Source organism: Mytilus californianus, unplaced genomic scaffold (genome assembly GCF_021869535.1).
Source record: "Mytilus californianus isolate M0D057914Y unplaced genomic scaffold, xbMytCali1.0.p SCAF_11, whole genome shotgun sequence".
Taxonomy (NCBI): domain Eukaryota; kingdom Metazoa; phylum Mollusca; class Bivalvia; order Mytilida; family Mytilidae; genus Mytilus; species Mytilus californianus.
In genome coordinates, this window is record NW_026262593.1 from 32,041,702 (window position 1) to 32,069,283 (window position 27,582).

Sequence of the window (27,582 nt, forward strand, 5' to 3'; positions counted from 1 at the left end):
TGCAAAGTTTGTACAGAGTTTAGTAACGCATAAAAAGTGTTTACAGAATTTCAAGTTAAGCTTTTCCATTTCCAAATCTTTGAAGATATCAAAAAGAGGAAGAGGTTTTCTCTTTTGAGTAATGTTAATGACCCCCCCCCCCCGTTCTCTATGGAAGGGTTTACCATGTTTACGTTAAAGCGAAAATAAATACATGTAACTGTTACAGACAGATAATGGTATACAATGACATAATATGGTACTTAATTATAAAAAAAAAAGTAAATAAACGTCGAGAAAAATAGAAACATATCTTAATCTTTGATCCACTTCATTACATGCTACTTGTTAATCAGCGTCTATCCAATTTATCACCCAACACCTGACATTTTTTTTGATAATACCTGTCCTATTTACATTTTCTGTTTTGATTTTCCGAAAATAGAAATAACGATTTTAAAAATGGCTGTAGAAACAGGAAGTATGATCTAACAATTGAAGGATATTGAAGAATTGAAAATGAAAGTAAGTAAATTAATATTGATTGTACAAACAATGGATTTCCAGTTAATGAGTACAGTCACTCTATTTGAGCAACCATATTTCATTTATATGCTGCGGCAAAGATAAAACAAACTAAACATAATAAACGCCATTTTATTGTTAGTTAGACATTCTAGAACGATCAACGATTCTTTTCCAATATATTCATTCAGAATCTCATTAGCTGACTGAAGGACTATCGTCCTGGTTTTGGCATTATATAAATACTCTCTCGTTATTATAATATATCATTTTGATTACTCGTTGCTCATTTTACCTAGCACACACGTATGCACTATTTTAGATAAAAATTTGGTCGTGCTTTGCTGGTTGTTGAATGTCGAATAAACGTATTTCTTTTTTGATGAACGTGTTTTATTGTTTGCAATATATATATATATATATATATATATATATATATATTATTCGAGAATATCTTCTCTACAAATTATATATTTAGAAATATGCTTGATATGACTTATGACCTGCCGACATATTAATAAATGTATTATAAAGTATCGATTCTTTGTATGGTGAATTAATTCCATCAATGTAATTTACATGACTATTATGTCGGATTCAGTAGTTTACTTGGCGACATTGAAATCTCGCGTTGGGTTTTTGTTAAGGAAACAGCTATTTTTTGTTGTTGTTGAAGGGCTTGAAAAAAATCTTTATCTTGATCACTATTTTCATTGCATCTTTAAAAGAGATAACCATTTTCCAAATAATCTTACAAATTAAGGGGTTGTGCATGTTTTCTTTAATATCGACCATTAAAATGTCTCTCTGCGTCTTTTCATCGCAAAGACTCGGACTTTAAAGGACTGTAAAATTCGATAATTTAACGGTATCTCCATTGGATAAATCCGATGGTCAACTGGTACCAAAGTAAGAATCTATATTTAACGAATCAAAGAATAAAATCCAAGAGAGATACAATTGTACGTAGAACATGAAACCCTTGTGGTTTCTGCATCATCAAATTTAGATGGTAAATTATTAGTTGATTGATTAGTTAGTTATTTACGCCACTTTCAGCACTATTGTGATATTTCGTGGCGGTCAGTTTTTATAGATGGAGGAAGCGGAGATGCCCGGAGAGAACCACCGAACTTCGGTAGGAAAACTGACAATCCTAGTCAATTAAGATTGGAGTCGAGAGCACTTGCCACGTACGGGATTCGAACACATTACCTCAGTGTTGATAGGCTAGTGATAAAAAAGTTAGACTTCTTATTATGTTTTATCATTAAATAAACTTCTATTACATATTTACATATTTTACCATGGGGCATACCTCATAAGTAATGAGTTGTTTTTTTTGGAGATTGGTTAGTAGTTAACCTCCTATATTAGTAAAACAATAAAATCCATCTAGATGATAAAAGACAATTGGAATTTTCCGTATAATTGTTATATATTTTTCATTTAACTATTCGACTACTTAGATCACTCGGCCACCTAGGCCCCTAAATGATAAATTAAGACGACAGTTCAAATCTCGTAAACCGACGTAGAAGAGACTAATTCAAGTAACAAACACTGAATGAATCACATGAACTACAAAAGTAGCTAGACCGGGTTGCATCGACAGGGTAAGCGTCTCCTGCTGGGTATGCATTAACTGCCATGCCATGCAAATCCACACTCCTTCAAAATATCACATTCAGGAGTAGGACACAATCGGTTCAATGACAGATCAGACAGACTATACTGATATTTAAAGATGGAAGACCGCAGACATGTCAAGTAAAGGGGATTTAATACTTTAAATAAGCTTTCAGCAGTCTTTAGCATTCTTCCTTATTATGATAAGTTGTTACTCGTATCAACTATTATCAGAAACAGACCATTGGTCGTTCTTTGCTTATCTTATTCATAATTTGTCAACCTTAGCTATATATAGAGGTAATTTAGAGCATGACACAATAACATAAACTTTACTATTGCTACTTATGGAATATAAAAAAGAAGAAGTCTATTTCTTAAAGATCTTTGATACTCATGGAAGTATGTTTATCTTTCAATGTCTGGTTAAAGTCTTCTTGACAAACTTTCCAATTCTGTTTTAATTTTTTACGATGTTAGCTTCTTTACCTAAATAGATACAATGATTAAACATCATTATGAACAGTGAAATAAAAATAAAATGATAATGATACTTTTGAATACATAAATGTTAAATATTGATTCTCTCGTGACTTGCAAAAGGCAGTCGAAATATACCAAATGGATATTCAAACTAGTAATTCGAAGACAAACTGACAAAGACAAGGCAAAAAAATGAAAGAGGGCCAAAAGACGACTAACAGTCTACAAAACACAACATAGAAAACTACTGAGCAACATGCACCCAACAAAAATCGAGGTGATATCAGGTGCTCCGGAAGGGGAGATCCTTTTCCACATGTTGCAACGCACATATTGGTCGAATATGGGTTCATTTCTCATTTTTTTTTTCATTATGTTCACAGAAATATGAGTGATGAAGAAGAAATAGTTGGAAGTGATTTTATAGGATCGGATGATGAAGAGAAATCAGTCGAAGCTCTTGAACTTAAGTTGCAAAAAATCCTGCAAGAAAAAGAAAAGTTAGAAAAACAGAAGAAAAAAGATGAATTACTGTCAAAAATCAAGCAAGCTGAAGCCGCTCTGTCGAACTTACAGACCTTAGCTGAACCTTCAAGTAAGATAACAAAAGAAAAAATATATAACAAAAAAAACAACAACCAAAGATCTTTGAGAAATAGACTAAAGTGGTTATTCTGTTTTAGTTGTTTGTTTTTGCTGCAGCAACCAATCAATACACTGATAACAATTATGAACCTTGATTAAAATAAGTCACTCTGTTTATATTTAAAACACATGTAAGAAGTTACAGTTAAAACTTCAGTCTGTTCTCTTCATCAGCCAGTACCTAAATATACAGAAAATAAGGTATATCTTTTAGTCGTAAACTAAATTCCAAGACAATATAACACAAACATTGCTTTTGTTAAAATGAACAAACATTACAAGAATATGATATTTTTTATCAAAATTTCCAAAAGGGCTTGGATATGACTATGAGATTTAAGTGTATTGGTTCACAATGCGAAATAATAATTATCCATTTTGTATGAGTAATGTAAGAACACAAATCATGCAGAATTTCAATTTATAGTTTTTAAAAATGTAATAAAAGTCAAAGGTACATATTTTTTTTCTTCATCTAAGCACTTTTGGATTATCTCTTACCACTTCCAAAGTAAAATTTCGATATTCTACGTCCGTTTTAAATATTCAATATGACTTTGCTATTCAAATAACATTTCCATTTATGAGTAGCAAAAATTTGCATAATATTTGATATTAAAAGATAATTTTTTTCATTATTTTATAACTTTTTTATACTTTTAGTATTTCAAGTGTCTTTTAAACTCACCATTTCGACGGTTCGAACTATGTAGCACACAATAATTGAGATTTAAAAAGTGTGGTTCTTAAGACTGTCTTATCTTAAAGTTATTGCCACTTCTAATGTTGAGATGTGATTTCAGTTCAATTTCCTTTCATGACTATGTCAGAAGATTTTCTTTTAGGTTGAACATTCTCAAAAGTTCTTATTCATAATACTTCTTTCAAGACAATGTCAAATAAGCTCCAAAGACACTACTGACCAATCCAAATGAGTTATGAAAATGCTACATGTATATACTTACAGCATGCACTACATATTTGAAACATATACTGCATGTTATTGGTAATTTTTAACCAAAAGTTTTTTTCTCTTTACCAAACATTATTTCATCTGTCTTTATGCACTTTTAGAAACAATAGAAATTTATCAAACAGACACTTCCGAAATCATCATAAAAATAAATGCTTAATCAAGAAAATGTACAATTGTAGAATCTGAAGTCGACTCATGGACAACAGATGAAATAAGGCAGTTCTTTCGAAGAAAAGGAATCATAGTCAAGAACAAACCATTGGAGCATCTAAGAAAATTGGCAAAGTCTGTAATTGACAGTAAAATCCCTGATCATAAGACAACCGCCCCTTCTGAAATAAGTAAACGAACTATAAATTATAACGGAAAAGACCTCACATTTCCAGGTATAAAAGACAAATCGTTATCAAATTGGTCAGATGATATATCATCTTTGCCATCAGTTGATCATGTACAAGCACATGCGTACATAATATCGTCTGCTGAGTTCGATCTTGAGCGATTCCGAAATATACAGAAGGAGGATAGCTACTTGTTATATAAAGGAAATGCCATAAAAAAATGTAAAGTACATAAACTAGATGAAGGCTTTTGTTATGTTACATGTAATTGTATGTCTAGTAAAAACAGTCAAACGAATTTAGAGGTTGTGTGGACCTTAATTCAAAATGATGGATGTATACAGACAGCCGGTTGTTCATGTGATGAGTAAGTTTTTGTTGAAATTGATATTAAAAAAGAGAGGCGGAAGAAACCAAAGGCATAGAGTCAAACTCATAAGAGGAAAACGAACCAACAATGCCATTACATATAAAAAAAAAAAACGAAAAAAAAAACGAAAAGACAAACAACAATCTACAAACACAACATATAAAAAACTAGAGATTGAGCAACACGAACCCCACTAAAATACGGGGGTGATCTAAAGTGCTCCGGAAGGGTATACACCAGATCCTGCTTCACTGGTGTCATCCGTCGTGTTGCGTATGTAAATACAAACCCGATGACTAGTTTAATTTGATATATCACATTCGAGGAAAAGTATGGTGCTTGAATATCATGAGATGATTAATTATGTAGACGTTCCTACCTTCACTCTGTTTAAGTTTTAATACAATTCCAATACAGAGAGAGATGATACCGAGGCGGCAATCAAATATCATAAGTCACAAAAACACAAACTTCACCATTGCAAAACAGAAAAACGTACAAACAAAAAACGACAGTCACCAAAACAATTCACAAAAAAACTAAAGACTGAAACTATAAACATTAACCTCACCAAAAACCATATACTCATGTGCCCAAAAAGGGTTAGCAGTTCTTTTCCCAAAAAAGATACCCGTTAGTTTAAATACGTTAATGAGTCATAATTGGTAATTAAGCATCATACAGTTGAGGATTAATGAACGTCTCTTCTCTTACCCTAAGCCATTGACAAATGTACAATAGAAGATAATACATACTAGAAATTGTGCAATTAAAACTCCAGGTGATGTTCATATAATGCTTATAAAAGCTGATTATTTGTTGTTTCACGATATACCACAAACGTTGCATTGTCGACTAGTCAATTCAAATTATTTGTGTAATATCTATATTGAGTAAATTCTGCATACATTATAGGCATATGTGTCTCTAGACATCTGAGTGACATTCGGTAAAAAAAAAATCTTACTTGAGATAAATTTTAGAAGTAGCAATGTTTTAGAAAATATATACTGGAGAGGCGAAAGATTCCAAAAGGACATTCAAACGCATTGGTGTGCTATGGTAAAAAATCTTACTGGAGATAAATTTTAGAAGTAGGAGAGGCGAAGGATACCAAACTCATAAGTCGAAAACAAACTGACAATACCATGGCAAAAAACGAAAATAAAGATAAACAACAGTACATGAAATAAATTACTAAAGAATATCTTATGAATGTAGGAAATTTATGATTTGTTTAAACTTGGATCATTTTATTGCCGTATTAATATTATTTATGGGTTATTGTATTCTTTTTAAAAAAGACCAGTATATAATTTGATTAACCTAAATATGTAAAAGCTAAATATGTACAGATAAAGTATTAGTTGTGTTAAAAATAATTACTATTTGTTATGTGAATTATTTTGACAGGGGTAGTGATTGCTGCATGCATACTATAGCTTTAATGTTGACCTTAGCATCGTTAAACAAGAGCAATAATTATGCGGCGGATAAGGTAAACTTAATCCAAAATCTACGACTATAGTAAGAATATTAATGTTGGTCAAAATCTCTAGTTTCTATTACACAAATAAATAACAACATACCGAATTTTGAATTTAACCTTGTATCATATCCTCATTTTGAAATGATGCACGACTTTACGGAGTATGCAACGTTTAAGTTACTCAAAATAAAAGAAAAGTGACACTTTAAGGGGCACTAGCTGTCAAATTAATGTTCACCGATTAGAAAAAAAATTCTCATATTTGATTTATTACATACAAAAACGTATATCTAAATTACAAAAAGTCTAAAATAAACAATTAACAATACATGGACTCAATAATATGTATCAGCATTTCGTGTGTATTATATCTAATTAACCATATAGATGACATACGAAGACTGCCGATGGTCATATAACTCGATATAAACATAAATATGAATAGAGAGCCATGTGTAATTGGATATTCTAGGTCTGTTTGATTTCATATTGTAGGTTAAAAAGTATGTTTATCATCGTTTTAACCTGTATAAGAACGATTTTTTGTTGATCGAATCAGTCAACCAAATGGTTTATCCTTGTTTCATTTTAAATGTTGAGATTCTTTTCCTTTTAATAGCTGAATACATGCGTAACTCATGTCCAGCGAAGGGGTTGAATTAAAGGTCACATGAAAACGGATTCAATGAGGTCGAATTATTCACTTGTAAGTGAATAATTCATCAGTGATGTTTCTTAGCTTATTTTGAAAAAAAAGCAAATTGGCTGCTAAAAGCGAATCGTTATTTCACTATTTCACTTTCATTAATGATTGAACATTTGTGTCTCGCATCAAATTGTCTTCAACAGCAATGTAGAGTTTATAGGATTGAAGTTAAATTGTTGTTAATTCTTAAAGTATATTTATTTAAAATTACTTTAATCAACTTTAACATTTGACTCAAACAAATACAAGAAAAGTTTTCCATTCCGTTTCTTTGGAAGAATCATCTTTGAATAGTATTTTTCCAACTGAAGATTTTTATTAGGAAGACGAATAGATATAAGAACGATTTTGCTCCTCAATCTTTTTAAGATAGCTGCAATTATATTGATATCTTAAATAAATATGTGTACATCATTTAAAAATTTGTCAAGCATCAATTTCAAAATTTATATATATCTACCTAGAAAAAAGCACTCGTTACAGGGCTAGTAAAACCACCAGGATATATAGGTTGACTAATATATATATAACATCATACGAAATGAGGTTTTACATTGATTTTAATCTTAAATAGTAATATTGTTAATAACATTTTTTTAAAGCAGCTCAATATTGCAACATACTTAATGAATAGATCTGTATAGTGCAATCAAACATGAGTTAGTAGATACAGAGCTATTTCAAGTAAAATGATATACGTAAATAAGTTGTTTAGTGTTCACGGATCTTTTTTGTCTCAAGGTACAGCGAGTTGATATAGGGACTAAACTATATGCAAATCGAAGTTTAACAAATCTACAGCATGGTAAAGACGGCTTCTCTAAGACAAATTATCTAGGAGAGGAAATGAAAGAATCACGTCGTAATAAAGTCTATACATATCAATCAGAGGGGAGCGAAGAGGAAGAGGAGGCGGCACCAGAAGTATGGGTACCTCCAACAATGCTAGAAAATAAATCAGCTATAGCCGATAGAATCAACGAATCACTCAGCAAGCAAAATGACAGATCAAATCCTTTAAGAAAGTCACACAACAATTATACTTTTCAGCGGTTTGAACCTAATACTTCTGAGAAAGGTAATTTGGATCCTAATTCTCCAAAGCTCCATATGTTGAATGAAAAAAGCACCGGAGATGCAACATCTATAAATCAATTGCAGTCCAAGTTTGAAGCTAGACTGACAAAAAGTCCTATTGAAGTAAAAATTGAAGGTGCAGGGAAATCAAGTGAAATATCTGCACACAATCGAGAAACGCAACTAAATTCCAGAATTCTTCACAATATCAAAGAGGTATTTATAAGCATAAAAAATACTCTGATTCAAACAAACTTTTTTTCTGAGACTGACATTATGTAGATGCTTTTTTTTTGTTTGTTTTTTTGACAACATATTTTTACGTTTGAAGGAGGTGTTTTTCTACAAATAATCGACATTTCAATGGAAGCCAACTTTGGTCCTCGTCTTGTTGACTTGTATCTATGTTATATGAGACAGACTTCACACAGGAGCATCATAGGTAGACTATAAAAAGAAAGTAACATTTATCTTTTATTCCACGTGCCCTATATAGATGAATTCCTCCTCTCACTTCACGTAATAATTCAAAGTTAGGTAACTGTTTTAAAAGCATTTATTCCATTGAACTTGAAATAAAGGATATCACAGATACAGCTAAATTTGACTCCTATGTAGACATATATCTAGAAATTGATTACTAAGTTGAGAACAAAAAACTTTACAAAAGGGGTGATTTCAGTATTCAGGTTGAATTGAATTGCATTTCTATAACTATTGTAGAAGTAATTTTCCATTTGAATTTTCAGATTGAAAAACCACGCAAAGAGTCAACCGAACCAAAACCCCTTATTCCATCCAGAGAAAATGTACTTAGTAATCTTAAAGAACAATCCATGAAAAGGGATAGGCAACAAACCGTTGGTAAGATTCCTACTTTGCAGGAAAATGCACTACATTCAAATACTATTAAAACTACTGGAAACGGTGGAATGATATTTAAAAACGTTCCTCTTAAAAGTGGCGAAATAAATATTTCACATAAACCAATGACGAATAGCGAGAATCTACCTGTCAACACATGCATTACTATGCCTACTTCATCAAAGTCTTATCCACATGCAACAAGTATAGAACAAACAACTGTCCACATACCAGTCACGCCTTCAGTAAGGTCTCAACTGGGATTTGCAAACAAGTACCCATTGCATGTAACGGATCCTCAACAGAAACCTATCTCTGGATTGGGTTACCCCATGCAAGTTAACTCAACTGCCGTACCAACAGATGTATCTACATATACGACTGGTCAATTACCTAAACCTTCATCATCATATCTATACCCTCAGCAGACTATTGCGTCTACTGTTACCCGAGGGTATAATCCGGTTTACCAACCAACGGTACCTGTACCACTTGTTTACCCAGCAGCACCAGTGTTATTCCCAGCAGAACAACCACATGTGAATTTCATGTCAAATGTTGCTCCAGTTTCAAATCACAATAAACCTCAAGTGATAATGGATCCGCAACCCGGTTTGTTTGGTCCTCGTTATCCAACAGCATATCCGTATTCTAGTTCAAATGCTTCTTTTCCGACGCCACTGGTGTATCCTTCCGATGAAACAAGAAGTGTTAAAAACAAACAAGTAAGTTCTTAGTGTATTCAAAATTCGTATTATAGAAATAAAACATTTTTAGAGTTCGTAATGCCTAGTAAATTATGCAGCCTGAACCTTTTTTTAATTTGTTTCTTAGAGACGATTGTTGTATTTTATCACCTTTAATTAACGCAACAAATTTACCAAATAAATTTATTTCAATGATGAATTAAAGGAAAATGGAAAGGTATCTCAGGTATTACTACTTCGTGCTCGTATTCTACTAAGGGTTCTCCCGTTATAATTGTATTACTTTCCAATATTTATAAAAACAGGAAATGCAATTGGATTTCCAATGTAACAACTCGCCAACAAAGAGCAATGAACAAGATTGTAAACAACTTCCCCTCATTACACGGCTTTCAACTATGAGCAAAACCTATACCATTAAGTAAACTAGTATATAAAAGTTTTAAGGATTACAAAACGATAAAACATTCAAAAGAGAAGATTCCTGTTAATACTGTAGGAAGAACAACTATAACAGACGCCAATAAACAAGAACCGTTTGTCAACAGACTCCTTACCCAGAACAGAAACAAAAAGAACGTAGCTGGCTGAAAATATTGGTGAGCTATCAACCGTCCCACATATGGGGACAACTATGATAGCTCTTGTTATACATTTAAATGATATCATTGTTATTGTACAATATGTTTGGTGTCAAATGTTAGACATTTTAAAAGACAACTTTAATTATATAAATGTATATTATGTCCCAAAAAAACACATGACTGGAATAAAAAAATGTACAAAAGAAAATTAAGGTATTAAAAAATATATGTTGAATTGATGTCGTTTAATTTTTAGTCTGTCCATACATTTGATATTGTTGAAACTAATTCTGACGTTCAAAAACCAAAAGTATGCAGAAAAGATCGATTCATGACGCCAGCACCAACGTTAGATGAAAATAAAGAGTCCTCAAAACCTTCTCTCTCTGACAGATGTTCGTCAAACACTTCAGTAGCCGCGACGAAAGGTACATTACATATCTTTGATTTTTGTTTTAATTTTCCGGCTCACTCTTTAGTTTTCTATGTTGTGTTTTGTAACTATTGTCTGTCTTTTTGGTCGTTGTTTGCTTTTTGCGACGGTATTGTCAGTTTGTTTTCGAGTTTTGATTTTGAATATCCCTTTGGTATGTTTCGCCTTTCTTGTGAATATTGAGACTCAAAAACTATTGGCAAATACATATGGATGTATCGACCCTTATTTGGGTGAATTGAACAACAAAAAAACCCCAAAAAACAACATCAAAAACTAAAATAACAAAAGAAAACAAAACAAACTCAGATGATTTATTAAATAATTAATAGCTTCTAATGGTGTCGCCTATTATTTGGTATTGTCATATTTGATAACATACCTTGTGATAAATTTGGTAAACGATTGCAGCTTGGCATTAGACCGGACCTAAACTTAGTAATAGGACATAACATCAAAATCTTATGCAATCCGTTAAAATGATAGGATGCACTGTTTTTACATGCAAAATAAGTTATTGAACTCAAATTCGGTACCATCTGGAAATACGTTCTCATACACTTCACGCATTGTCATTGTAAGTGATATTAAATCTACGACTGTTTAGCATATATATGAATATTTGCCATATGTCTTACTGGAGGAATCATATGCAGGCATGCTTGAGATATTGACCATTGTTTTTTTTTTTCTCTTATGAAATCAAGTAACTATAAACTCCGTAAATTGACAAAAGATTAAAGACATGTTTATTTACATGTTTGAATGCATTGCTTGAAATATGTTTTTTTCTAATGCATTGAACGTTCCATAAGAAGTTTATTTCCGAAAATCGGTACAAATGCAATTATGTAATATAAAAATGTTCATGTATGTGATCTATTGAAAGTCTCTATTCAACACTTCTTAGTATCAAAAGAGAAGTGGTATAATGCTTATGACAATAGGACGAAGATGTACGCAATTATAGGGCACTGTATGGCATTCGACAATGGGCAAGACTAAGACCATATAGAAAACTACGAAAGGCCTTTGAATGACAAGTAGTGAAACAGTTCAAAAGAGAAAACCAACGACCTGATTTATATTCTTGTATTTCTAGAATGCTTGAATTATCATTTTTAATGTTCAGAATATAATATGGATATATTTCCTTTTTTTTTTTATGTTTCTGAAAGTATTAATTTCTTTGTGGAAACTAGCAGAAAAAGTGAATAAACATAAGATGATATATTTTTCAGTGCAAAGAATAACCTATGATAGAAAATATCTATTGAGACTCCGGAGGTCTGTGTTTTCACAACGTAGACCAGATAACATTGATCATATACCAGAAATACAAGTAGTTTCGGTAGTAGGTTTTTTATTGTTTAGAGCTTGATCTGGGCGTAGCAGTTATGTGAAGGGTTCATGCTTTAAAAGTTTCCTATTTAATTTATCTATTCAAAACACAATAGAGGGTCTTTCGTGTTGTTCGTTTATTAGGGTGCAGAGTTTATTCACTTTTAATAGAAAAGAAAGTCGATTACACAATTGAAAAAAAGTGATAACAAATTTTGCATAAAAAACATTAAAACGACAACTGCAACGCCCAGACATTGTTTTTATTTTGATTCGTCGGATATAGAGACGTTTTATTATTTAAAAAATATATTGAGATCAACAACGTTTTACAAATAAAATCTACGTTTGAGAATCGACATATATATGCTTTATAACCCTTATTATTTAATGAAATTACAAAATGCATAGTTTTAGATATATAAACAGTCCTATTAAATTCCGTTGATGACGTTTGTAGACTATTAAAGCATGTGTCAACATATATTTTTTGCTCCTAATAAAAGTGCCCGGGGAAACTGTTTTATAAACAATGCTATAATATAATTTCCGTTTGGAAAAAATTAGTCTATGCCCTATATTCCGTAACTGTAATATTTTTGTCAGTGGAAATAATATTCTAAATATTTCTTCCATTTGGAACTAAAATTATAAAGCACTTCTATTATATGGGATATAATTTTACATACAAAGATGAACGACGAGATTTAGTTTTAATTTGCGAAGTTAAATACATCACTGAACATTGAACCTTTTACCAGAAGGAATGTTATTTTCTCCCTCGCTTCACTCCTCCGAAAATATTTTTTTTCTTAACTATGTATTGAAGAAAAAAACAAAACACAGTGTAGGAATGTACGTTCACTACAAGATCGCATTTAATATAGTTTCTTACATATCTACATGCAGACATTCATAAATGCATCAAAATTCAAAATACACATGTTAATATGATTTGATTTTTTGATTTTTTGTGATTTTAACGCCACTTTTAAGCACCGTTTTTGGGCTATTTCGTGGTGTTGGAAGCCGGATTGCCCGGAGAAAACCACCGACCTTCGATAGGAAAACTGACAATCCTAGTCAATTAAGATTGGAGTCGAGTGCACCCGTGAGGTTCGAACTCACAACCTCAGTGTTGACTGGCTAGTGATTACAGAGGTAACTACTTAGACCACTCGGCCACCGAGGCACCACACATGTCGATATGAACTGGGGAAGTAGTATTTATGAAGGTTATTAGTGTGGGTGGATGGGAAATAGTGTATAAAACTAACTTATATATCGTAACTTTTTTGTAACGAACGTCGCATTGGTCAACCGCGCCTTAAATTTTCCTTATATACTGACCCCCGCAATCGTCCGTATAGAAAGGAATTTAAATACGGAAAACAGTTCTTGCAAATCAAGGACCGTAAAGCAAGAAATGTAGTAATAGGTGGAGGTTGTTCCCTTTAACATTATACAACTCACAATTTACTTTAAATAGATTTATTTTTAATTAACTCAATTATTGGACCCGAATTAGAGAAGAATAATCATTCAAAACTAGTAAAACACATTGGTTAATAAAGAAAACATTGCACTAGAAAATTAAAGAAACTTAAATGAATCACATAAGTCAAACAATCATGTCGCAAATTGTTTAAATAATTATTAATATATTTTAGTATGATGGAACGCCTGTTACATATCGTCCATTTACTTTTACTCCTGGATATGTAAAACGTGCAACGGACATGGTATGTTTAAAAATGTAGAGGTTACTAATATATATTATACATAATTTCGCATAGAAGATTAATAGTGCTTCAACAAGAGACCCACCCTCTTCAGAATCAATTGAAAATTAAAACCACAAGGACGTTTTTGACTTTATCAGTAACTGTTATTAAGTTCGAATAAACTGGAGCGTTTGAAAAACGAATAAAATACACCAACCGAGCGATTAAATCACCCTATAGAAGGATTCAGCCATGGACATGGGTCAAGTTTGAAATCATACAGTCTTGAAAAGTAACTCAGATTGTTACTGCCATCTTAATCCAATTATCTAAAGGACATAACACATCACTTTATAACTAAGAGAAACACAGACAAGGTGCGAGACATGGGAAAGGCATATGAAAATGTGGCTTTATCTAAGTTTAAAGTTTTTTAGACCCCGATTTAAAAAAACCCGCTCAAAAACAAACATTTGTAAGGTAAGGATGTATTAATACATAGAAACGTTAGGATATATAGAACCAAAAGTTACCAATCTATAATAGCCAAATTTATATAATTAAAAAAATGAAAACAACACTATAAAAAGTAAAATCACAAAAATACTGAACTCCGAGGAAAATTTAAAAAGGAAAGTCCCCAATCAAATGACAAAATCAAATGTTCAATCACATCAAACGAATGGATAACAACTGTCATATTCCTGACTTGGTACAGGCATTTTCTTAAGTAGAAAATGGTGGATTGAACCTAGTTTTATAGCTAGCTAAACCTCTCACTTGTATGACTGTCGCATCAAATTCCATTATATTGACAACGATGCGTGAACAAATAAACAGACACAATAGGTAAAAATGTCAAAAATAGGGGTACAGTAGTCAACATTGTGTTATCATCTTAATCACTTTAAAAACAAACAAATGTAACGAAGAAGCACAAAAAGGCATACATCAAATTTAACATCCTCATTTTGCTTATATTATACGATTTTATTTATCTATGTAAAATCCACCCATAAAGGATGGAAGGTTTTAAGTACTTGCGTAAAATCGCTTCGTCCGAAGCGCTTTTCTGGATGTACCTTCACCTGGAACGCTCAAAGCCGAATATTTGAAAGCCATGGGTTATCAACTTTGCCCGAGGTAATGTAAACACAAGAAATTTCTAAGTGTATCATCCTCCCCCTTTAAAGACTAGATCAATAAAACGCAACTGTAATATGCGATCGTTGTAGACAAAAACAAACAAAACAAAACAAAACAAAACAAAAAAAAAAAAACCCAGCTTTTATGAACCTAACAGAATCAATCATGAGACAATTTTTCACCAAACAAATTTCGTATATATAAAAAATTAGAAAGCACCAAAATCTAAAGCTTTGAAAATGAACCAGTAGTAAAAAAAAAATTATTTGAACTTATTGTTCTGCCAGTTGATAGGCCGAATAGAAAAAAATCAAACTAGTTTAGAAAAAAAATGATTTTATCAGAATTTGTGAAAATGAAGTGAATTATGACAATTGGCAATCAGTTATATAAAGTTTGATAAACAAATCCATACAAGGTGAGAATAGTTATAAAGGTAACAGTTGCAATGATGTATTTCGTCCCTCTAGCAGTCGATACCAGCTACAGACAAACCTGCAGTTCGTTCTAAACCAAAACGAAATCCGTTACCTGATGCTGATGCTCACCCTGGTGCCGTTTCTATACAACCACAGATGAGTACAGAGGTAAAATAATTAAAACTCTAAAATGTATAGATGATATTTATAAGATTTTTGTACAATAAATTAAGTTGTTGAATCCTAATTTTGTTAAACAATAACCTCTATGAGAATATAAGGTGTTTAAAAATGCTCAATTCCGGATGAATGATTATTTCCTACACCCAAATTGATTGTTTTTTGTTTTGTTTTTTTTTTTTTTGGGGGGGGGGGGGGTTGTTTAACGTCCATTTGGAAATATTTCAAATATATTCAAGACACAATACGAATTGATAATTATTGTTACACTTATACTTTTTTATTTCACTTTTTCCTCTTAATTTATTTTCACCACATCATATATGTTAATATTCATTAGCCGGCATTTTTGGAGACGGAAAATAATTTTAAATCTCTTTTATCTTATTTATTTGTTGAAATTCTTTATTTCTATGTGAATCGACTTCAGAATTTAGATTGTGTTTTTTTCATGCTTGTCTCCATCGTCCAAATAATCGTTTACCGTATGTGTCTGAAACCTTGCAGTGTGTTTATGTATGTACAAACTCATCATAGAAACCAGGATTAGAATTTTATACGCCTGACGAGCGTTCCGTCAACAAATGTCTCATCTAAATCTCAATCATTGAACTAAAGGCTATATGATAACCATGCAATACATAAAAGCACAAGCAAAAAACAAAACAGTGATCAACAATAAGGTATAAATAGAGGTGAACGAAACCGAAGGGATGATACAAAATCATAAGTCGAAGGACTATACTATGTCAAAAAAAAAAACGGCAACCCGATTAAACGATAAAACGGCAAACAAATTTTAACAAAACACTACATAGATATCTAACGAGTCTCATCGTACTGCCAAAAATCGAATGTTGATGTAAACAAGCTTTAGAGTACTGGACCAGCCAAATACAAAATCGTGTCGTCCGATACTCTAATAGCAATGCCTGTACTTTACAGAAATCTCATACGGCAACGTCTTAAACATAACAACGCTTTAAGCTCAGTTGGAAGAGCGGTCACTAACTGTACCCGGGGGCCAGAAATACACGACCTTGTGCAATGCCCAAAACAAACTTGTACATGATTCATTAGAAAAAGCACTTCAGTCCTGCTGCAAACTTTTAAATTAGCGAACTGATATTTATCAAAAAACAATCAATTACATTACATCAGAGACGTATATTACATAAGGGTCTTTTGAGAACTAAACTTCAACAAAAGGAGATGATTTCAATGTTCATATTGTGAATTTTCCGTTTCGCTGTAGCAAAGTTCCAACAGCTATGTATCTGATTACATGTATGATTCATTAGAAACCTTGATTTCGATTGGCTTCCACGCTTCATACGAAATGTGCTTCGGTCAACGCTTTACAATCAGTAGCAGAGCGGTGACTTACTGTACCCGGGGGTCCAGGTTTGATTCCAGGCTGGTATATGGGTAAAGTTTGGAAAGAAAATCACACTCTACTGTGACACATGCAGCACTGCATTTGCAAATAGTACTCCCAGTATAACGTTTGCAAGTTATTTTCGAAACGAAAAATCGTCGTGATAGAGTCTTGGAAATGATTTGGAAGATTTGCAAATTAGTATTAAAACGCTCAGTAATCTATCGCAATCCGCCTGTTGAGATTGCTTGCAACTCAGGTAACAAGTCCGTTTGTGAAGGCGGCTGTTGGTTGATGGATGGATAGTGAGTGTTTAATGTGCTATGCAGTTCCCCCTTCACATTTCATTTAAGATGCATTTAAAATTCTGAAACGAATTGTTCAAGTATTTTCACACTACTTTGATACCCTAAATGTTCCCTTCCAGCTTATAGACATGCTACCTAAAACTTTTAGCACCGTCTTTTTTTCATTAGTTTTAGCAAGTAAGTCTTCTACTTCTGACTTGTGTATCTATATAATTTACATTTAGGAAATAATGCGTAAAGCGATAGGTGCAATTAATATGGTGAAACACGGATGTGATTCAGCTATGGTTGTAAAGGTGATATCAGATCTTCCAATCAATACCGAGGATGCTTTGAGTCGTATTGTGAATTTGGTTGTTGATACGGTAAGTTTTTTTTGTAACTAATGCTTTGATAAAACGTAGATAACCTGCCGTTTTTTAACATTTTGATAATAAAATTGCAAACATAAGATTCGTTCTTTTTGTATAGAATAGACTTATTAGAAGTGAATAACATATCGTTTGGAATTTGACCTCATAGACTTTATTCCCTTATTGGAAAATCAGTTGGCAATCAGATTATTTTTTATATCGCTACGGAAAAATGGTACAATGTGATTGAATTATATTAGAATGTTGTTTTTTAGAAGCAGTAACATTGAGTAATAGTAGAAGTGTAGTTATATGGTTTCTGATATGGTTCCTGATAATACTCGACACTAATGTCACTTCTTCTCGATTATCAGTTTTTCTGCATAATTAGATTGTAAAAGATTAAGCGAGTCACAATCAAGTAATACAAATTTACATTTGTATATAAATGAAAGACAAAATTTTATAGTCAATCAATCAGGTTGAAATTGTATAGATTTATCAATTGATATTTGTTCAGTCTATGTTTTTACTGTTCAGTACTTGTTTATTACCCGAACAAAACAACAGCATACTGAACTGACTGAAAAGCGACTGAAAGTACGTGAGAAAGTCCATATCACGGCTTGTCTCATCATATGTGTTTGAACTGGCTGTGATCATTTTCATTTGAATTTGATTGCAAGCCAAAACTTCTGAACAGTACTGAATTTAGAAGGAGCTTATCGAAAAAATATCTTAAATATAAAACAATACTTAAGATTTTTAGGTTCTGACCTTTAAGAAGATTTTGAGATCAAATTGTCCGTTTAAGATTAAAATTCATTTAATAGTGATATCACTGAAAATTTGTACGAAAATGATCACAGCCAGTTCAAACAAATATGATGTGACAAAGCCGTGATATGGATTTTCTCCAGTACTTTCAGACGCTTTTCAGTCATTTCAGTATGTGAAACTCTTCCGGAGCACCTGAGTTCAACCACGATTTTCGGTTGGGGTTCCTGTTGTATTATCTTTAGTTTTTTTTTTAAATTTCAGGCAGTCGATGAACCGAGTTGTTTATCAGTATGTACAAGTCTTTGTCGCACATTATCACGTGTAAGTTGTACAACTTTTCTATATATATAATGTAAAAGTGTCGTAGATCGTTGTGTACCAAAAGTTTATTGTTTTTAATGTGATAATAATTTTTTGCTGGCTACAAAACGTCATTATCAAATCGTATTGATTGTATATGTACATGTATAAAGATTTCCGATAAAGCATTTTAATCGATTAATCCGGCCATTCTAGAAACAAGATTGAATTGAAACTAAGTTGTATTCTTTATTCATGATCATCTCCGATATATTTTGTCATTTATGGAATGCATTTATTTTTCCCAAAATAATGGTACTTTCATTGTATCTCTTCTTATACCAAAATAACATCGTATTTATAATGTTAATGTAACAGTATAAACTTGGAACTGAGTAGGATCTACAATTCTCTCTGAACAAATTTCAATTCCTTTTTTACTTGGAAATATTGCTATTCTGATATAAACTTTTTTTTAAATCCAGTACAAATCAGAATTCAAATATCTTCTAGAAGAAATCAGATTCCCCAGATTTGTACCAGGATAATCCTGGATTGTACTAAATTTATAGTAGGATCCAAGTAGTTATTAAAATCGTTAAGTTAGTATGAGTACATGTATGGATCGCACTGGGTTTGTTTTGTATTGGTTGTTATCTCTAATGGATAAGTCGAAGAACAAAATCAATAAAAATACTTTATCAATACTTTTTTCAAACAAAATTTGGTAAAATACATTTTCATATAAGTCTTAAACTGTCTTTATTCATATACATATTTCTATGAAATAGGCAAAGGTGCAGTCAAGGAATGATCCTGGTGAAAGTGTTACATTTTCGACTACATATAGACAAAAATGTACAAAGGAGATAGAACAGGGAATTCTTAGTAGATCTACAGAGGTAAACTTTATTTTCTTCGCTTATCGTTTGAAGAAGATGGCTTTTTAATTATCAAAATGATTATTATTGATAAATTTCTGAGGAATAACAGATTTTTCTAGAAAATTATTACAAAAATGAAATGAATTACTAAACTCGTTTCTAACACAAACTATCTTTTTTTTTATAACATATTATAGATTAAATTTTGAATTGGTGTTTATGGAATTGTCATTTCTATTTTAGTCTTACAACAGAAGGATAGAAGAAATAGCCAGGTAAAATGCAACGTTACTTTTTTAATTTTAATCAAGTGCCCCACCCATGCGTTAAGGGCTGATAAGGTCCTGGTCTTATTAGTTAAGGTTTAGATATGGTTTGCTTACTTCTGACTGTATTACTAGAAATGTTAGTATAGAAATATGTGACGATGCAGAAGCTTTAAATGGAAACTGATTGACACTCTAAGTTTGCAACGACTTTTGAAAATTAATAGTTCAAACAGCTAACAATGATTTACAAGTTATCCCAACATTGTACCATCGTCTTCAATACTACCAGGTTATCAACAAAAAAAGTTTTGAAAGAATGAATTAACATTGACTAGTAAATTTTCCATTAAAGAACTTGTTGAAATTAACTTATTTTCTCAAACGAGTTGTCGTGAAAAGTGGTCTGATCTCATTTTTGATAAGTTCAGCAGAAAATGATTTCAGTCAAAAGGACCGATCTGACTTATATTGAGATCAGTATGTGGTAACAAATAAGCAATGCTGGTAATCGCTATGTCAGTGATTAAAACAGATTTACCGAGATCACAAAAAAATTGTTGTTAAACAATGATAACAATATAAAAATAAGTCAATCAAATGCTTATGCTTAAGTCATCTGTAAACCTTCACATTAAGTTATGAATAACGAGAAAAGTTACCTTTCGAAACACAATCCCCAATATCTTGATAAGTTTAAAGCACAAATTTCGTCCACGTGAGAGAAAAAAAAAACAAAACACACACACACTAAATGGCAACTAAGAAATATATTTTCAAGACGCAGACATTCCTTTAATAATTTTGTGAAAATCAAATGAATTCAAACCGATGAGGACGATATATGAGATTCAGATGAATATTCTATATAAAGGCGATCTTTTATTACCAGATTTACAGGGATCATTGCTCGTTTAATACTTCTGAAGACATGTGATATCCATTCTATACTAATGAAGTTTGCTCAGACTAAATCAGAACACTGTTTAGAATGTTTTTGCACATTGTTAACGGATGTCTGGGAGAGAATGGTGAAGTGTACATCTGCAGTGAGTCATTTAACATTAATTACAGACCTATTATTTTTTTCTATTGTTTCATATGCTAGTTACTTGTTCGTCATTGGTTAGATTCACAAGTACAATGGACGGGATTAAACATTCGAATAACGTACAACAAAGTGAAAACTGCTTCGCTTAAACCAGTTGAAATTGAAAAAGGCCATATAATGCAAGAAAAACCTTAGAGGAATATAGATGACACTGAAAGTACATAAAATTATAATTGACGAGCCGTAGATGTATGTACTAATGAATATAATAGGAATCACACTTCTTATAACACATTCATTGGATTTTGGTTATTTATTGCATATGTGTACCAAGGGTAATGTGATTCGAACATACTTGTTGAAGTTCTTTGTTAAACCAATATGTGTTCAATTCAAATATAAAAGATTTAAATAGATCTTCGATCAAATTAAAACTTTGAAAGCAATTCCCACATCAAGTAAAATATATGAAACCGCCTTTGTTTAAGAAAAATATAGAAAATATACGTTCGAAACAAATCAAATCAAGAACAACTAGACAGATGTGAAGACCAACAGAAGTTGACGCAAAATTAAATAACATATGTTATATAACTACCAAATATATCTTCGCAATAAAGTGCTTCGGAAAGAAGATATAGTCTTCGCATGCTACATCCAAGGAACGGCATTAAAGTTGTATAGGTTAATCATTTCTTCATGTGTTATGGAGACAATTACTGCATTTATTTCTAAAATATAATCTGAACAAGGTTAAAATCATAATGGACCGTTTTAAAAATGAAAGCGCAAGGGACGATCATTGTTTTTCTCAATAGTCCAGTACAAGATTTGTTTACTTTAGATAAGTCTATATTCATTTTCTAATTTTAAAGTTTCATTTGTATCTTTTTTGGTTTTTTTTTAAATGTTTGATATATATTTCTTTTGCAGAATTATCTTGACCAATATTATGAAGTGATTGATGAAGTGTTATTGTATAGTGAAACACATGCAGCATTGAAATATAAGTTAGGACAACTGAAAAGTAAACAGCGCTAAGTTTGAAAGGTTATAGAGCTACATTTTGCTTAGGACTTTCTTTGTTTATTAAATGCTATATTTTCTGTACATTGCAAAACATAATATATTACTTTTATTGTATTATTCGTGAAATAAAAATTAAAATATGCAAAATGGTCATGCTTTCATTTCAAAATTTACTTCAGGTCGAAATATCATTACATCGACGGACTGAAAAAATCATCCCCGTTAAAATTCTTATTTTGATTTACTTTGAAGATAATAGTAAAATACATGTTATATTTCCGTTTAGAATCTTGCTCATCTTGTCCTGATGCTATTAAAGAAACAAAAAAAAAGTAGTATGCTCTAATGCAAGCAAGTAATGGACCCGTGTCACTAGGAGAACAGGAACTGATAACCTTACCGGAGCATCTGAGTGTATTTAGAAAATGAAATACGTGTATCATCCGAACACCATTTTAAACCGAAATAGACATTTGGTGCTCCGGAAGTGTAAGCATATCATGTCTCACGCATGCCACATCTGTTATGATGCTTTGATTTAAAAATGGATAAAAAATAATAAAGCACGCATTGAATCAATTGAAACTCTTACCCGATAAAAGTCTGCATTATGGTGACCGTAAAAACGTGTGTGTTGATAACATTAGCATGGGTTGAATATCACACTAACTAATGCGTTTTGGTGACAGGGATTGTAATATCTCAAAATGGTCCAAGAAGTGTGCGCAATACTTGTCATTCGAAAATGAAAACCAAGGTGGCATAGATTTGTTGTCTATTGATAATCATAGATGGTTATTTCACTTTTTGGAGAGATCAGTTGGTACCGTTAGTTTTAGTGCACATTGGAAGAGACTAAGCTTTTAAATTCCTTGCAGATTTTCGAATTTTTTTATTTATGTTTGTTTCAACATCTTATTCACACTACCGCTAGGTGAGGTAGTTTCATAGTATCCCTCATCTGATATGGATGCGCCATTTGTACAATGGGGAAATTTCTTGAAACTGAACCTGTATGATAAGCATTGTTCAGTGTGTAGTATTTACGAAGAACTCATAACAAATACTTACATATTCAAATGATAGTAGCAATTGCACTTATAAAACCAAATGACAAGCCTAGTAAGAAATAATGAGTTAAAGAACAGATTAATGGCGGTTGCTATCACATAGTCCGTGTCTATGTATGTTGGCGTTTGTTTTTGTAGCAGTTCAGTGTTTCTGTTGTTCCGTTTTGTTTCCTCTTATAGTTGATGTGTTTCCCTCAGTTTTGGTTTGTGACCCGGATTTGTTTCAGTTAAATCGATTTATGACTATCTACTATTGCATTTATTTATTGGTCGAACAAAAACTAGAAAAAAATACCATACATACTGGTGTAACGTGAGGGTACTCACATTACACCTATTTTGACAATTTTCTGAACAACGTTTTTTTTTAAGAAGAAGAAAATAGCTTCCAATCTGTGTTTATTTCGTAGATGCATACTTATTTACTATAAATTTTCACAAATGTGTTTTGAATCCATACCGAATCATAGACAAATAGGTTTAAACCAACGTACACACGACTCAAGATTCTTTAATATGGAATACCTAAATTGCATACACGTTTAACTTTAAAATCGCATAACTGATGCTTTGTTTTATTTCTCCGCATTTGTAAAACAATGTGAAAATAGTATATTCTTATTAGTATTTTGTAAGAAATGGATGTCTGTGACAAATTTAAATTGCTCATTCTAAAAAAATAAATTTTTTGGATGTTGCAAGTGACGTTTCAGTAGATTTTACCTTTTCACTAAATACTTCATCTGTTGAATTAAAATGTGATCGTTTTGTGCATATTTGAATACACTTAGCTATGTTGAAAGACATGTATAATGGAACATTATTAAGGCATATATTGTTTAGTCTCTAAGAAACCTATAAGATTTCCGCCGATTAATTTTACAAAATGGGTGCAGAACGGGTACTTTGTGCAATTTGGGTACTGTGACGGTACAAATGTATTATGGTAAAAACTAAAACTACTCTGATGTATATATACATTTACAAAGGTACGTACTTTTATATCGAAATCAGAGGAAACTCTAAAGTGAAGATATACTCTGATCATGATCTTTCTTAACTAACTTGTTTTGAGGTCATCTGGTTTTTATTTGATAGCATATGTAGATTTTACCAGTAGACTCGGCTTTTCTTTTCGTAATTTCAAACACATCGTAAACTAAATCTTGCAAAATCTTGTTAAAACTTAGTTTATTTTTTAAAAATTTTGAAGGCCGTACGTTGGCATGAGGTTGTTTGTATATATATTCGTTCTTTAGACTTTAATTTTTTGGAATTTTGGGTCATCAATGCTCTTCAACTTTATACTTGTTTGGCTTTCTAACTATTTTGATCTGAGCGTCACTGATGAGTCTTACGTAGACGAAACGCGCGTCTGGCGTATCAAGTTATTAGCCTGGTACCTTTGATAACTATTTACACAACTGGGTCGATGCCACTACTGGTGGACGTTTCGTCCCCGAGGGTATCACCAGCCCAGTAGGCAGCACTTCGGTGTTGACATGAATATCAATTATAGTGTCATTTTTATAAATTAATTGTTTGCAAAAGTATGAATTATTCGAAAAACTAAGGATGTTCTTATCCCAGGCATAGATTACCTTAGCCGTATTTGGCACATTTTTTTTGGAATTTTGGGTCCTCAATGCTCTTCAACTTTATACTTGTTTGGCTTTCTAACTATTTTGATATGAGCGTCACTGATGAGTCTTAAGTAGACGAAACGCGCGTCTGGTGTATCAAATTATAAGCCTGGTACCTTTGATAACTACTTTAGTATGTATGAACATCCTAACTTATTTAAAAAATTGAAGTATGGTTTTCACAGTCTGTATATATAGTATTTGAGATGATGGGTTCGAAGGATCGAAATCATTCATATATTTATTGTTGACATTTTCATACTTTTGGTTCGCGGAGCTATTCAAACTCTCTGGTTCCAAATTTCTCAAGATTTTAAATGAAGGAATCTGTAATAAATTTAAGCGAATCCCCACTCATTGTCAGTTCTGTTTGTCAGGCGAGACCAGGAGTTGTAAAGAATGACGTGGATCTTAACCATAATTTTCCATGGTAATGTCTCTGAATCGTTCAGCTAAAAGCAGAACATTTGTCGTTACATATAATACATCATGAAAAAAACCCACATTATTCAATTTTATGGTATTCCAAACTTCAGGGGCGTGATCAGAATCCTGCTCTAAAATATCTTCACCTGTTCAGCGGTTATGAAAGGCTCTTTTGATGGTAATTGTGTTTCGTGAAATCTCTCTTCCCAGTCCAAACTGATTATCATAGCAAAATTCACTTTTTCTCAATAATAGTTTTGCTATGTGCTTTGACGGAAGTACTTTTTGGAACTGTCGAAATTGCACACGACTTTCTTGCGATGAATTTGTCACTAAAGTGTCTTGCGAGCTATTAGGAAATTGTAGAAGATTTGTATTTTTCTATGTTTTTGAAACGTAAAATGTTGGTTAATCTTAAAAACAATTAGCCTTTTGTAGTAGAAACTATGTGTAATATTGTCTGACATAAATTACACCGCTGAAGCACTGCAAAGCTATAATTATTACAATTTGGAATTCTGGGGTCTCGCGTGATTCGTTGTGAGCGAGATCTTTTACTTGAAATTACATTTTCATCCCAAAGTGTCTATGACAGTTATCATTCTGACAATTCTAAAGAGAGGTTAGAACTGTCCAAACTGTATTGCGGTATAACCCAAATAATTTGAACAAAGTGAATTTTCTGAGAAAATTTCATAGACATAGCATAAATCTGATCAAAAATTTACGTTGTCACAGTCAGCAAGACATTACAGATCGTGTTCAGATCAAAATAGCAGTAACGACTAAAATTCCTTTAAACAAGATAAGTGTAGTATTCATCGATTTTCTTTTCAAAATGTTATTAGTCTTTCATTTGAATTGAGTTTCCTTTATCAATAAGCAATATTGGAACTGAAGTTAACTTTCTATAAATCAATAGGAAAGTTGGAAAAAGTTTTCTTTACATTAGGTTTTTGTTTGTTCAATATTCCAATTGTATATTGAATTAAGTAAATGAAACAGTTATGTAAAACTTCAAAAAAGCAAAGGCGAGACATTGAGCTCTAAATATTTCTAAGTATCCCAGCAGCAAGTTCTGTAAATAGGCTGATAAATCATATGATGTAAATGTTTATTTGTTTACTAAGAAGTTAGTCACTTATTGGTAACGGATCACTTAAACGTCATTGAAACATTATGGACATAACTAACATTTTTCAAGCAATCTAAAAAAAGGTTATTCTAAGAATTTATACTCTAATTGGTAATGGATCACTGAGACGTCATTGAAGCAGTATGGATATAACTAAAATTTTTCAAGCAATAAACGAGTGTAATGACGACACACCATCAACAACACTAAGAGCAATTAAAAACGGTGAAGACATTAATGTAGTTAGTGAAACAGGCGAGACTTTTCTCCATGTAATAGCAAATAGATATTCTGGGAAGCAGGAAGCGCCGTTTCTTTTACCGGTTATCTTTCAACTTTCCAATGCAGGAATTAAAACAAATGTGAAAAACCAAGATGGCGAAACTGCTCTCCATGTAGCCGTCAAGAAGACTAGAATGCAAAAATTAGTAAGAGCTCTCATAATGATAGGTGTTGATCCAAAAATTAACAACACAAACGGTGAGGAAATTAAAGAATTAATAGATGAAGATGAAAGAGACACACAGATCTGTGTTGATTTACTTTATCCAGGCCTATGGAATGCTGTCGACAAAGGAGAAGATGAACTGGTACTACGATTGGTCAATTCATGGTGTAATCTTGAGGAAATCAAATATGGGAAACCATTAATGAACTTAGTACATCTTAATTTAGACGAAAAGACGGCAAATATGATAGAAAAATCGTCTAAAACAATGAAGTTAGTATATGCCTCGCTGGCAAAAGATAAAAAGGCGATAAAGAAAGCTTTAAAGGATCCAAATGTGGACGTTAATATAAAAAATGCCACTTATATCGGGGAAGATAATTCCGTTTTCTTTATGCCACTAGCAGGGGAGATAGCACTGTTACATCTAACGGGGTGTCTCGAAAAGCTTTTAAAATCTGGAGCGGATATAAACGTCATCGTTGATGAAGTTGGTTGTGCTGAACCCTTATTCCTTTGTGTAATGAGAACACTGCCAACAACAGAAGACGCGTATGACGTCCTAGAGGTAATGTTGCCATATGCCAATTTTTCCTTGGTTGAAGATAAAACATCAACCATATGTAATATCGCTTTTGAAAAGAGACTTCCATTTGCGATAGTGAAGATTATGATTTCAAAGGGTTTGAACCTGTTCGAACGGGACGAAAATGGACGTACATTGCGTGACACTATTTACCTTAACAACTATACAGAAGGTAAAGACAATTTAAGATTGAAGCTCGCTTTTGTTGATCAAGTTTTAATCGACATAGCATTAGAAGGAGATATGCTTATGTTAGAACGTCTGAGCCTTAATAGTTATGATTACGACCAAGTTGAAAATAGGCGAG

The 27,582-nt window shown here is 32.2% G+C and overlaps 1 protein-coding gene across 5 annotated transcripts; it reads left to right on the forward strand.

Annotated features, from left to right (window-relative positions):
- Positions 1–305: 305 nt before the first annotated feature.
- On the forward strand, positions 306–22,118 carry LOC127719907 (uncharacterized). 5 transcript variants are annotated; one of them, XM_052226267.1, is made up of 16 exons: positions 306–504; positions 3,000–3,211; positions 4,417–4,945; positions 6,362–6,446; positions 7,885–8,436; positions 8,970–9,809; positions 10,632–10,803; positions 12,050–12,162; positions 13,820–13,891; positions 15,493–15,606; positions 17,529–17,669; positions 18,699–18,758; positions 19,529–19,639; positions 19,865–19,896; positions 20,780–20,936; positions 21,872–22,118. In XM_052226267.1, exons 2-16 carry the CDS (start codon positions 3,004–3,006, stop codon positions 21,977–21,979), a joined length of 3,294 nt encoding a protein of 1,097 aa, XP_052082227.1. In that variant the 5' UTR covers positions 306–504; positions 3,000–3,003; the 3' UTR covers positions 21,980–22,118. The 5 variants fall into 5 exon arrangements, with proteins under 5 accessions (XP_052082227.1, XP_052082228.1, XP_052082226.1 ...); XM_052226268.1 differs by having other exon boundaries at positions 12,050–12,159; XM_052226266.1 differs by having other exon boundaries at positions 309–504; positions 12,050–12,159; positions 15,490–15,606.
- The last annotated feature ends 5,464 nt before the right edge of the window (positions 22,119–27,582 follow it).

Coding starts and splice junctions, on each gene's coding strand:
- LOC127719907 (XM_052226265.1), top strand. CDS start 3,004: ATGAGTGATGAAGAAGAAATAGTTGGAAGTGATTTTATAGGATCGGAT. Junction 18,759..19,528: donor TTTGTCGCACATTATCACGT/GTAAGTTGTACA, acceptor TCTATGAAATAG/GCAAAGGTGCAGTCAAGGAA. Junction 20,937..21,871: donor TGGTGAAGTGTACATCTGCA/GTGAGTCATTTA, acceptor TTTCTTTTGCAG/AATTATCTTGACCAATATTA.